Source organism: Mus caroli, chromosome 9, assembly GCF_900094665.2.
Source record: "Mus caroli chromosome 9, CAROLI_EIJ_v1.1, whole genome shotgun sequence".
In the NCBI taxonomy this organism is placed as follows: domain Eukaryota; kingdom Metazoa; phylum Chordata; class Mammalia; order Rodentia; family Muridae; genus Mus; species Mus caroli.
Genome location: NC_034578.1, coordinates 48,876,125 through 48,888,593, shown reverse-complemented (window position 1 = coordinate 48,888,593; position 12,469 = coordinate 48,876,125). Strand labels below are relative to the sequence as shown.

Genomic DNA, 12,469 nt, shown 5'->3' with positions numbered 1-12,469 from the left:
TGGATTATCAAGGAAGGTATAGAAAACATAAGATGCACACAATAGCATGCACATGATGGTATTAGAGTTACACTTCTTGGTCTCTGAGAGATGACTCACTGGTTAACAGTGCTTGCTGCTAACATATGAGGGCATGAGCTCAGGCTCTCCGTCACATAACAAGCTGGTCCTGGCCAGCCACCCCTGTAACACCACTACAGTAAGGGGTGGAAACAGAACTGCTATGGCTTGCTTGTCCTTACTCCAGGCTCAATGACAGACACTGTCTCAATACAAAAATGTCTCAGGCAAAGATGATTTATCTCCTCTGGCCTTAGCATGTTCACCCCACCAACACAACACACATCTATATATACCACACAAATACACACTATTTGTCTCACACACCACACACACACACACACACCCCACAGGTGGTTGCATGACTTGCGGGTGAAATGATACCTGGTCAAAAAGTTGTTTGCCAGTTGTATTGGGCTGAATGGCAAATTCTAGCTCAGCGTCCATTGTAGTTACTCTTACATTGATCTGAAATTAAAACAAAATATATTTACAAAGTAGTAAGCATGAGAAAAATTATTTGACTTAACAGTATTTCTGTGGAATAAGGTCAAATCCAGGGCTTTGTGCATGCTATGCAAAGTTCGACTACTACACTAAATCCCCAGCACTTGGTTTTTGAGCTAGTCTTACCATGTGACTCAGGCTTGGCCTATTTGCAATGTCCCTCCCTATCAGTCCCCCTACTGCTTGGATTATAGGCATATGCATGTACAGTCAAAACTCGAGAGAGGACAATACTGGGAAATGAGAAAGGCCTTCACACATGACACCACAACTGATCCATACACCACCCCTAACCTTATTTAAAGTGGTACAGCTTGATTCTATTACAGGAAATCTTAAAAATGGAGAGAAAGAAAATCTTATGAATACCTCATTTGACTTACTAGAGGGTCATCAAGATGTCTCAGTGAACAAAGGCAGACACCTACTGAAAGCCTCATGACATGAGTTCAATCCTGGAACCCACGGGACACATGGGTATTAAATACAGCAGAGCAGAATGTAACTCCCGATTCTCTGATTGTTATCCACTACCTCAGATTTCTTCATTAAAACATGTATGGTGATGCCACAGGAAGCTTGTTACTTTGTATAATAATTAAATGATATAACTGAACAATATGCTCTGAGATTCCAGTGAAAATAGCAATCTTTAAGAAAATAAATGATAACAAATGCTAGTAAGGCTTTGGGGAAAGAGCAACCTCTTCACTGGTGGTGAAGCCTCCATGGAAGTCAGTACGGGGGTTCTTCAAAATATTGAAAATACAATTTACGGTCCAGCTCTATCACTCTTGAGCCTACAAGTAAAGGATTACAAACTGACACACCACACACACTGACATGCCAGAGACACTTGCACATCCATGTTTGCTGCTATACAGCAGGCAGGAAATGGAATTAGCTTAGGTATCTTTTAATAAATGGATACCTCCTACAAAATGCCATACCTATAAACAATGTCATAAAGAAAAATGAAATCAAGACATCTGCAGGAAAATGGATACAACTGGAAACCATGTTCATTAAGTCAAGTAAGTCAAGACTCAAGACTCAAATACCCTGTCTTCTCTATAATGCAAAACACAAATCTGTGTGTGTGTGTGTGTGTGTGTGTGTGTGTGTGTGTGTGTAAGAGAGAGAAAGAGAGAGGGGGAAGGGTGGGGGGATATCAAACTAATATCACTAGCAGATTGTGAGAGAGGAGAAGGACCTGTAAGATGGGGTTAGACCTGAGGAGGAGGAGGAGTAACTGTATGAGAAAAAAGAGACAGAGCCAGCAGGTGGGAAACGGAAGGAGAATCAAGTACAACACAAAAAGAGCCATGAGGACAAAACTATTAGCTCTTTCCCTTTTTTATTTTATTTTTTTTTAAGTAAAAAATTCCTCTACTAGTTACAAACAACTCATAATAGCTGATTGCTTGCATAGACCAAGCCAGTCAACATTCTAGCGTGGAATGGGGTGAGGCTCATAAGCCTCCCATTCCTGAGGAGCTATTGATGGTTGATGGCTTCTGGGTCTGTTTTCTTTAAGGGTGCGGTCCATGATAGGTTGGTCATGATACAATGGATGTCCAGCACAAAATGGACTTAATGAATTACTAAAAAAAAAAAAAAAAAAAAAAAACCTTAAACACTAGGACGTAAGTTCAAAAGGGAAGAAAGGGAAAAAGAAGATAAAATGGTTCTGGGAAAAATTGGGGAGCCAAAATGGGGCAGGGTGAATATAATATATGATAGTATCAAATCATAAAATGTATTTAAAAGAGAAAGACGCATGTATGTACTAGCATATGTCCTATATATGCAGGTGCCAAGTGGGTCCCAGAAGAGTGTCAGAGCCCTGAAGCCGGGCTTACAGGAGGCTGTAACATGGCCAACATGGATGATGGGAACTGAACTCAGGTCCTCGGCCAGAGCACTAAGTGTTCTTCATCACTGAGTAAACTCACTAGCTCCAAGGAATTTTCCCCCAGTTTATGAGAATGTTTCACTTTTTTATTTCTTTAAATTTTGTTTATTTTAAACCCCCAACCACAATTTCCCCTCCCTTCGTCCCTCCCAGTCTCTCCCCAACCTCCCCTCTCTTTCACACCCCCATCCACTCGTCCTCCATATCTCTTCAGGAAAGGGCCTGCCTTGATGGATATCAACCAGCCATGGTATATCAAATTGCAATACTTCAAGACTAGGTACCTCCTCTTCTATCAAGCCTAAACATGACTAAACAAGGCAACCCAGTAATGGGAAAGAGTCCCAAAGGCAGGTAACAGTCTTCAAAATGATCACAGGCATACAAATTTAGGCTATTGTCAGTATCACTGTCACGGCATCAAACTAGAATTACGAGAAAGTTAGCAGGAATAGGTCCTGCATACCTCTCATTATTTTCTCCTAACAATAACTTACAATTATTGAGAGCTAAATATATACTAGATTCTTCTTATATAATCCTTGTCTCCTTTCTTGAGTAAATAAAATTATATCCCTATTTTATATAGAGGAAACCAAGGGAAAATGGATTAAACAGAAGTCACACACAGATTAAGTATGAAAGCCAGAATAGAACTAGACTGCTTGGTACCAAATGTCATTAATTTTAACCTTAACTGTCCTGTCACCCATGATTATTCTTCACAACCCGCACAATGAATGCTAAGCAGTATCAAAAGAATCAAAACACACTTACTGGCTTCGGCATTTTCTTTTTCTTGTTTGTTACCTTCTTTAGAAACTCTTCACTTCTATAAACAATTATAGCCTGTTAAAGAAAAGGAAGCATATTTTATTTCCACTCATGTTACCTCTACCTTGCAGGACTAAGATGGAAAGCAGGTTACAAGTGACACTGTGTCCTCTTATGTTCACACTCAAAGTCTTGGGCGAGCATTCCACATTCCCTAAAAAGCCTGGTGTATGGCGCTGGAAGCACTGCACATCTCAAACAGCACAGCATAAAGTATGTTAATCTAAAAGACAGCAAGAAAACCTGATCACTATGGACTAAAGACTGCCTCTCCCATACAAGCTCCTCCATGCACCAGCCTTGTATGTTAAGAGGCAGTACCAATGAAGACCAGCAGCCTCAAGTCTAAGGGAAAGTCAGTATTTTCCAACCTTTCTGTACTGTCAAATGAAAACTGTTTTTCTTAAAAATTATTTTTCTTTTTTAAATTCTAAAAACTGGGAAAAAACACACCAGCTTACTCACCTAAAGTGTGGAAGGCAGTGCCATCTCTACATAGCAACACAGGTGCTAGTCCCCAGCTAGCCAGTGACCACCACTGAAATTCAGAACAGTCCTAAGCTAAGGCTGGCATGTAACTTCTTTCACTGAGGCAACACATCTTAGCAGGGAAGGACTACCCTGTTGCCCTTGGGGAAACATTCTTACTAAGAAACATCAACAAAAATGAGTTTGCCTTTCTGAGAAACCTACCAAGCCTTTATCAGCTGTCTAGGAAAAGAGATTCCAGCATCAAACCTTACTGTGACTAATGTTGTATCAGAGACATTAAAATTTATGTAGACACTATCACTGCCAAGATAGTTGTAGGCCCAGCTAAATTAACACACATTCAAATAAGGTAATTTCCCTAAATTTTATTCACACACATGCCAATAAACGTCTCTATACACAGAAACACCCTCTGCAGCTCCGTGGGCTGTGTTTCATGTTTTTATCTGAGTCACTGGCAATGACATTCAGGAGAAAATATAAAAGCCCCATTTCTGACCTTTTTCTAGTCTATTCCCTATCACCCCTCCTACATTTACAGTCTGACAGGCCTCATTTTCTGAATTAATTCACACCTAAATTAAAGGAGTTTCAAGTCAAACTTTCATGTTCAAAATGAAGGTAGCACCTAAGAACACAGTTCCCCTTTTGGGAGGAACTATCTTGAGGGGAAGAAAACATTTGTCATACATTTAAGCCATGTCATTTTTATACATTGCAAGGTCAAGGGAGTAGGATTTTTTTGGTTTGCTGCTGTTGTCTGTTGGTGTTTAGGTTTTTGTTTGTTTGTTTCAGACAGGTTCTAACTCTTTGCACAGAATGGCCTAGAACTTCTTGCTCAGGCTGGTCTCAAATTCTGGACCATTCTCCTGCCCAGTTCCCAACATGTCTGGTATGCCTCTGATTTTTATATGTTCTTCTCTCGTTCATTATTAAGCTCTTAAATGTTCAGTTTCCAATCACGATTTCTAGTAACTTTTAAAATGTTTTGTTATTGTGTTCCCACTTTTAAATTTTCAAATTCGAGAGTTTTAGGTCTATGGGTAAAATACTCATTTGTGGAGTTTCTTAATATTTAAACTTGAGTGCAGTGTCACTTGTTCCAGATATAAACAATACTACATGGTGGCGTTGGGTAACATGTTAGATCAAGCTAAGCTAAGTGCTTATTTTTTTTTTTTTTAATCTTTCATTCTCCTCACTTTAGTCTGCTTAGCCAATCTAACAGAAATACATTTAAGTTTTCCCAGCTGACTTCTGATAAAATGGCAATTTTTCACTTATATAAATTTTTAGGCTGGTATCGGGTAAGCAGTTCCAGAACTGTTACATCTTTCCAGGAAGAGTCCTCTCCTTAAATAGTAATTTAACTACACACAGACACCCAGGTGAACTGTGGCCTGCTCAGCATTGGATGTTACTACTTCTCTTTATTCTGGCCATTGTTAGCACTCATGAGCAGTCAGCTGTCAACTTAATTCATTCCCCGTGCACTAACCTTCCTTTCCACTTTAACATTTACTCTTTAGTGTCAGATTCCCTACAAACAGCCAGAGAGCTGGTAAGCTTCCTCATTCCTAAGCCTTTGCTTTGCCCACATCTTCTTCCATCCAGGTATTTTTCACTCAGTTCTTTCTGGACACATTCTGACATTTTCCTATTTAATCTTTTGACTATGTTTTCAAATTTTCCACCCCTTTAACTGAGTGATTCTCCTCTAGCCAACAGGTTTCTACAGATGAGCGACTGTCTTGCATTTTCAGGCAAGGTCTCACAGAAGCTCTGGCTGGCCTTGGACTCCCACACTGGAGGTAATCCTGCCACTTCTACCTCCAGGGTGCTAGAATTACAGGTGGGAGTCAGCAGGCCCAGTTTCTCCACATTTAAGATTGATTTTTATTTATGTATATGTGTGTTTGTGTGGATGTACACCACCTGTGTGCAGGTGCTACTGAGGCCAAAAGAGGATAGCAGAATCCCTGGCACTGGATTTACGGGCAGCTCTGAGCTATTTGATGTGTGTTCTGGGACTCAAACGCCAGTCCTCTGACAGTCCTCTGAAAGAGCAAGAAATCCTCTTGATCACTGAGCCATCTCTCCTGCCCCATTCTCAGTTATTTTCAATGTATTTTATTATATGTCTATGATATAAAATTTTGGTGTTTTATTAATAGAAAAATATTTCTAAAGATTTTTAAATTTTCATTTCTATGTGTGTAAAGGTGTTTGCTGAGGCCAGAAGACGGTATCAAAATCTCCTGGAGCTAGAGTTAGAGGTGGCTGTGAGTGGCCCAATTTGAGTGCTAGGAACTTAGCTTGGGTCCTTTGGAAGAGCAGCAATGGTTTTAACCACTAGGCAATCTATAACATTCCTAGACAGTCTTTTTTTATTTTTATTTTTGACTGAAAAAAGTTTTTAATACTTTCATGGTATGATATTTAAAAATTCTTTTATTCTTATATTTACTTTATATCTCTTTAAATTTGATTTTTAGCTCAAAGAGGCTTATTTTTCATACCTGATCATTTTAGAGAGCTTACAACCCTAGTGAACTCTCCAATGTCAGAACCTTGCCTGCCGTTCAGCTCTGCATATCTCTGTGGAGGCCCTTCTGGGATATTGCTTTGTGGCCAGCAATATTATCTCAGTCCCCATCACAATAATCACAATATTCCCTAGAGAGTTTTTCTTTTTTGTAAGAATTATTTTATTTATAAGTACACTGCAGCTGTCTTCAGACACACCAGAAGAGGGTATCAGATCCCATTACAGATGGTCATGAGCCACCATGTGGTTACTGGGAATTGAACTCAGGACCTCTGGAAGAGCAGTCAGTGCTCTTAACCGCTGAGCCATCTCTCCAGCCCCTAGAGGTTTTACTTTTAAGTGTTTAAAAGTCAGATGGGAAACTCTGAAGAGCATATCTCACTAACTGGCTATCTTCCATAATGTGGTATGCACAGGAATTCAACCTTTAAAATTTTCTAGGACAAACTATATGTAAGTAGAATTAAAATCTAAGTTTTAGTCAAGTTAGTGATCAATGAACAATGTTCATACCGAAATAGTATTTACCATGAATGGTACACATCAAGTCACTTTAGGATGATACACTTTAAATAAAACTAGCATCTGCCAGTAGCAAAAGAGAAAATAAAAGATCACATGAAAAGCCAAGAAACTACTTGTTTTCAGCATCTTGTCTTCTTTCTCTATCTACATGGCTGCCAAGCAGACGAGTTCATGTTATATTCATATAGCTATATTCATAAAGCATAAAGTTCGTGTTATAGTCATAAAGCAATGACTCTCCTCTCCCCTTTAGTTTGTTTAATGTTTCCCTTGCAGGTTTATTAATGTGATGAATTTTTGCCACTGCAGTTTCTCCCACTCCTGAATTTCTTCCAGGAGTGTTCTACCCTATCTCTTTTGCATACCAAGTTCCTCAGAAGCACAAAGGTAGCAGCAATTACCTAGTTATCAGTTCAGAGGCTTCAGTCTGAGGAGATGCTGACAGCAGCTGTCTCCCACCTCCTACCACCTACCCATATGAACAAACAAAATGCCACTAAAGAGGAAACGGTGATATATAGCATCCTGTCCTTCAGCTCTAGAGGCTGGCCTTCCTCATACAGTGGCTCTCTCTCTGCTGCACTGGCACAGCACACCAGCAGGTCAGGTGCTGCACCAGGTGTTGCCCAGTGGAGTCTAGTAGTGGCTTACACTGAAGCGTCAATACTTAACACCAAACTAATTTTACTTTCAAGTTATTCTTCTCCCAAGGCCTAACTGTAATTATTTTCAGTCTTTTGGGAGTCAAACTATGGAAGAGCAAAATAGTTGTCTTTATATAAAATTCTAAAAGAACTCTTGGCCAATTTTCTGGGAAACTAGGAAGGAATACAATAAAAAAAAAAGTTTAAAATGCCTCAATTAGGTAAATGGCAGGCAAATCAACAGTTATGACACTGACAAAGAACTTATCAATCCTTTTTTTCTCCATGTGGGACACTCTAGGGAGGCCTGTGAACCACCTCCCAGAGGTGTTTAAGCGCATACAATAAATGTATGAAGTATCTAAAATTACAAGAAATGTATAGTGCTTGAATGTAATTATCAAAACTTAAAATATACAAATCTATGTCAGATATATCAGATACACAAATATATTTGATTCTTTTCCAACACTTTAAATAACAGTAGTACTGGATTTAATCACCAGACTTGTAAGTAAAGAGCATTATTAACACTGTACTGAGAGCTGGATGGATGGCTCAGCGGTTAAGAGCACTGACTGCTCTTCCTGAGTTCAATTCCCAGCAACCACATGGTGGCTCACAACCATCTGTAATAGGATCAGACACCCTCTTCTGGTGTGCCTGAAGATAGCAACAGTGTACTCATATTAAATAAATAAAATAAATAAGTAAATAAAGGATTGCTATTCCTCTCTGGTAAAAGTTACAAATATTTAAAAAAAACACTACACTAAAATAACTTGAATGTATTATGAAGTTCCCTAATAAGTCTTATGAAAACAGTCTCTCTGATACTGCCACATTCATAACACAATATGTGAAAAAGGATACAACTTTATCCAAGTTCACACACACTCAGGTTTAAAACCTTAAAAATACCAAAAAAATGTTTATTATATATATTAGCTTAATACTGTAGTAATCTCTCTCTCTCTCTCTCAACTTACGCAGTTCCCAAGTGAAGTGCAGAAGACAAGACTATCTTACATCTGCAGTATGCTCACTTTAAAGGCACTTATAGATGTGGTCTACTAATTCTTCCTAACTGCCTTCCTTCTCCCCAGCCTACTTTAGTATTCCAACTCCTAACTCCTATACCTCTAAAAAGAAAGGAAGAAGTGATTAAGAGGCTTGCCTGAAGGCATGGAACTAGTTAGTGAGGTCAGCCTGGGTTTAGGTTCTGCTGGTCCTATTCGATTTTCTTCATGCAGTCCTAGGCAAGCCAGTCCCAGACAACAAAAGGGATTTTTAAGAGGCTGAGAAAGCTTTCTCCTCTACCATCATCAAAGCTGTAAACTGATAGGTAATTCTAAAGATATCTAAGACATAGTCATGTGGTAGTAGTCTATGTTTTAAAGATACTTAAAAAAATATTTGCAAGTTTTGAGAAAATTTTAATTTCTAAAACAAGTGTAAAAAAGGTACTAAAATAACATATTATCTTGAATTTCAATTCTGACCTAAAATATTTTTTAAATATATAGTTACTAAGGTAGTCAGAAAGGCAAATGAAACATCATTTGTAAATATGTGCTAAAATATAAGTAAGACAGCCATCTCCAGTTCAACTTCTTCATTTTACATTTAAGAAAACACATGTTAGGTACTGGAGAGATGGCTCAGTGGTAAAGAGACTGACTAGGTTCAATTTCCAGGAACCACATGGTGGCTCACAACCATTTGTAATGGGCTCTGATGACCTCTACTGCTGTGTCTGAAGACAGGACAGTGTACTAAGATATAAAATAAATCTAAAACAAACAAACATTTTTATGCTGTTAGAAATGGTAAGAGGAAAGCAGATTCATGTAGCAATAAAGAACCAAAAACTCAACACTGTATTCACAAATAGCTCTACAACTTATATTTTTTGAGACATTAGACATTATTTAGCAGTAGCTGGGTTTTGTTGCTTTTGATGAGAATCTAGGCTTACAGGTAATACTTTAGCTGTTATTTTTCAAGGACAACATTTTCTTTTCATCTTAATGTTATAAAATGGCCAAGCTAGTAAGAATCAATGAGACAACAAACACAAACATAATAAAGCTTACTATATCTTGTTCTAAAACCATTTCAGTTATTTTATTGAATTAAAGAATTAAATGTCACATTTAATAATGACTATAATTATCATGCTGCTTGTTTGAGGTACATATAGTAATCTTTCCAATATATACACTTCTACTTAAAACCAAACTAAGTTTGTATAGTTTCTCTAAATATCTTACATTTTAAGTATCAGTTCTCATGACATCTAAATTCAATCCATCCCCCTACAATGAGTGTCCAACTTTTGGCACTTCAACATGGCACTGTCATCTACAGATGTGTTGGGATGCACATAGCTATCCTCAGCCATATTAGCCTACAGACATAACATACTTGAAAAGACACTATCAATTAACCCTAAGATGCTGTACAGCCTCATTGTCCATTTTATAAAGGGGGGATTCTTTATTAATGACAAATACATCTACTCCAGCTGCCTTTTATTCAAAGATTATTAATTTACAGAAACAGGAATATTTAAAATAAAAAAAAAATAGAAAGCAAGAAATATCCAGAATTGACATCACAGAGAATTCTTAGAACTTTACACACTATTACACACTATTCCAGCTGACATACTCCCACTTAACACACTTTTAAGATATTCAGTATGGCACATGGTTTTTACACTGTCAACACCTCAGGATCTTTTCCATCCTAAATGCACAGTGTACCATAGTGTAACAATTGCCTGGATACATGACTGACACTTGAAAAAAAAAAGTTCAGCAAACTTTCTCTGTAAAGGGCCAGGTAAATAAACACGTTAGGTTTCGTAAGCCATAGTCTTATGTTGCAATCATTCAAAAAAACTTCACTTGTAAAAACTGGCAGGAGGCTGGATTTAGTCCTGTAGAATAATTTAATTAATTAAAGCAATTAATGTTTTTCATATTATAATTTAAGTTCTGAACCAAGAATGTTAGCTGCATGCTCATTTAAACATTACTCATATATGACAGGTCACTTTGGATCTTTTTCCACTTGGGGACAAAAGAATTCAATGCATTTGGTATATTACTAGGAAAATAATAGAACAGAATGAAAAGAAAACAATCTGATCAGCAATGTCAAATTTAGGAGATATGGAACATGCTACAATCCTGGCCAAGGCGAAAACCTCTTGGGAGAAGCTTCTGAAAATGAATCCTCCCCTATTCCCTTTGATACTTTGTATCAAGACAAGCTACTCGACTTATCCTACAACTAACCAAAGGGAAAACCATCTTAGTCTAAGCTAATGGAGAAGGCCCCAGGCCAGAGTTGAGAATTTACTATTACTTTCACTCTCAGTGTATCTTAAATGATGTAAAGACTCAAAACCTTACAAATTCACTTGTAGCAAATCTCTTATTTAATGTCAACTTTTTAAAAGTTAAAAGAAACATTTAAGGTCCTGAAAGCTAATAATTAACTTTAGAAATAACTAAAATTTACAGAAAAAAAAATCCTCTAGAATACAGTTACTGGTAGTACAATTTATAAAGTTAGTTACCCCCCACTCCCAGAGAAAATACGAATGTGGTACTCCTTTGTACTGTATGTAAAACCGTACCCATGTCCACCCCACCGAGGGGCCTGGATCCTATTAGGTACGCTATCACTGACCTCTATCTGCTGCCCTGGATTTATTTATTTTTTATTTTGAGATGGAGATCTCACTAAGTTGTCCAGACTGACCTTGAACATGCAATCCCCTGCCTCATCCAAGGGCAGCTAGGATCATAGATTTGTCCCACAAGGCCCAGTTTAAAACATTCTTTCAATACAGTAGAGCTTTTGTTGTTGTTGTTGTTTTTCTTTCAAACTGGAGGAAAGCTAATTCTCTCTGCAGAAAGGCAAAGAACTATTTCAGGTTTTGTAAGTCACATGGTTTGCCATCACAGCTCAAGAGACGCTGCAGACAAAATAAACAATCAGCATGGACAAGTCCCAATAAAACTTTTAAGTTTTTAATTTTGGGTTTTTCAAGACAGGTTTCTCCATGTAGCCTTGACTAACCTGCCCTCACCTCCTATCTCTGCCTCCCAATCCCTGTTGGGATTAAAGGTATGTGCCACCACTGCCTGGCCAATAAAGCTTTATTTACAAAAATGTGAGCAAGCTGGATTTGGCCTGCTGGGTTTAACTGGCTAATACACAAAACAGTTACCAATCTCTCCAAGTAAACTAACTTTACTACTCTATTATTTCCAATGTAGAGAAAGCATAAAGAATAGTAGTCAGCACTGTCTGGTTCTATCTCTCACTAGATGACAGTGATTTAGTGACAGTGTTTACATACATAAAACTTAATACATATAGATTTAAAATTATACTTAAAAGGTCAACTATAAGGAAAAAAGACAAAGCTTACTCATACACAAATTTATAGCAAATACCTACTCAACAAAAATATGTTATTTAAAGGTATGGTGGCTTATACCTTTAATCTCAACATTCTGGAGGCAGAAAACCTCTGTGCATTCCAGGCCAGGCTGGTCTACATAGCAAGTTATAGGACAGCCAAGGCTACCCTGCCTCAATACAAATAAAAACAAAAATTCTAGTTATTTTAAATTGGTGAATTTGCAAGCACTGTTATACACAATTGTTGTTTAGCGTGGAGGAAACCCATATAACCCCCACCTTTTCCACTAACCTGGTTACTCACTAACCTGGTTACTCACTAACCTGGTTACTCACTAGAGTCTACTATTAAAGACAGAAGAAACTAATCACATAGACAACTATTCCTTTCTAAATAGTTTCCAGGTTAAAAAAAATACATATAAATGCTGCTATAAATAATAAACCTCTAGCAAACACAGGAGTGGATGTTCACAGTCAGCTATTGGATGGATCACAGGG

General features: G+C 37.8%; 1 protein-coding gene across 3 annotated transcripts in view; it reads right to left on the bottom strand.

The window, feature by feature from the left end:
• The window catches only part of Rdx (radixin), a 55,656-nt gene that overhangs the window by 39,261 nt on the left and 3,926 nt on the right, over positions 1 to 12,469 (bottom strand). For all 3 annotated transcript variants that reach the window (XM_021171200.2, XM_021171201.2, XM_029481639.1), the window contains exons 2-3: positions 3,260 to 3,331; positions 445 to 528 (exon numbers count right to left, since the gene is read on the bottom strand). In XM_021171200.2, coding sequence (XP_021026859.1) covers positions 445 to 528; positions 3,260 to 3,271 — 96 coding nt within the window. In that variant the 5' untranslated portion in view covers positions 3,272 to 3,331. The remainder of the gene's footprint in view (positions 1 to 444; positions 529 to 3,259; positions 3,332 to 12,469) is intronic.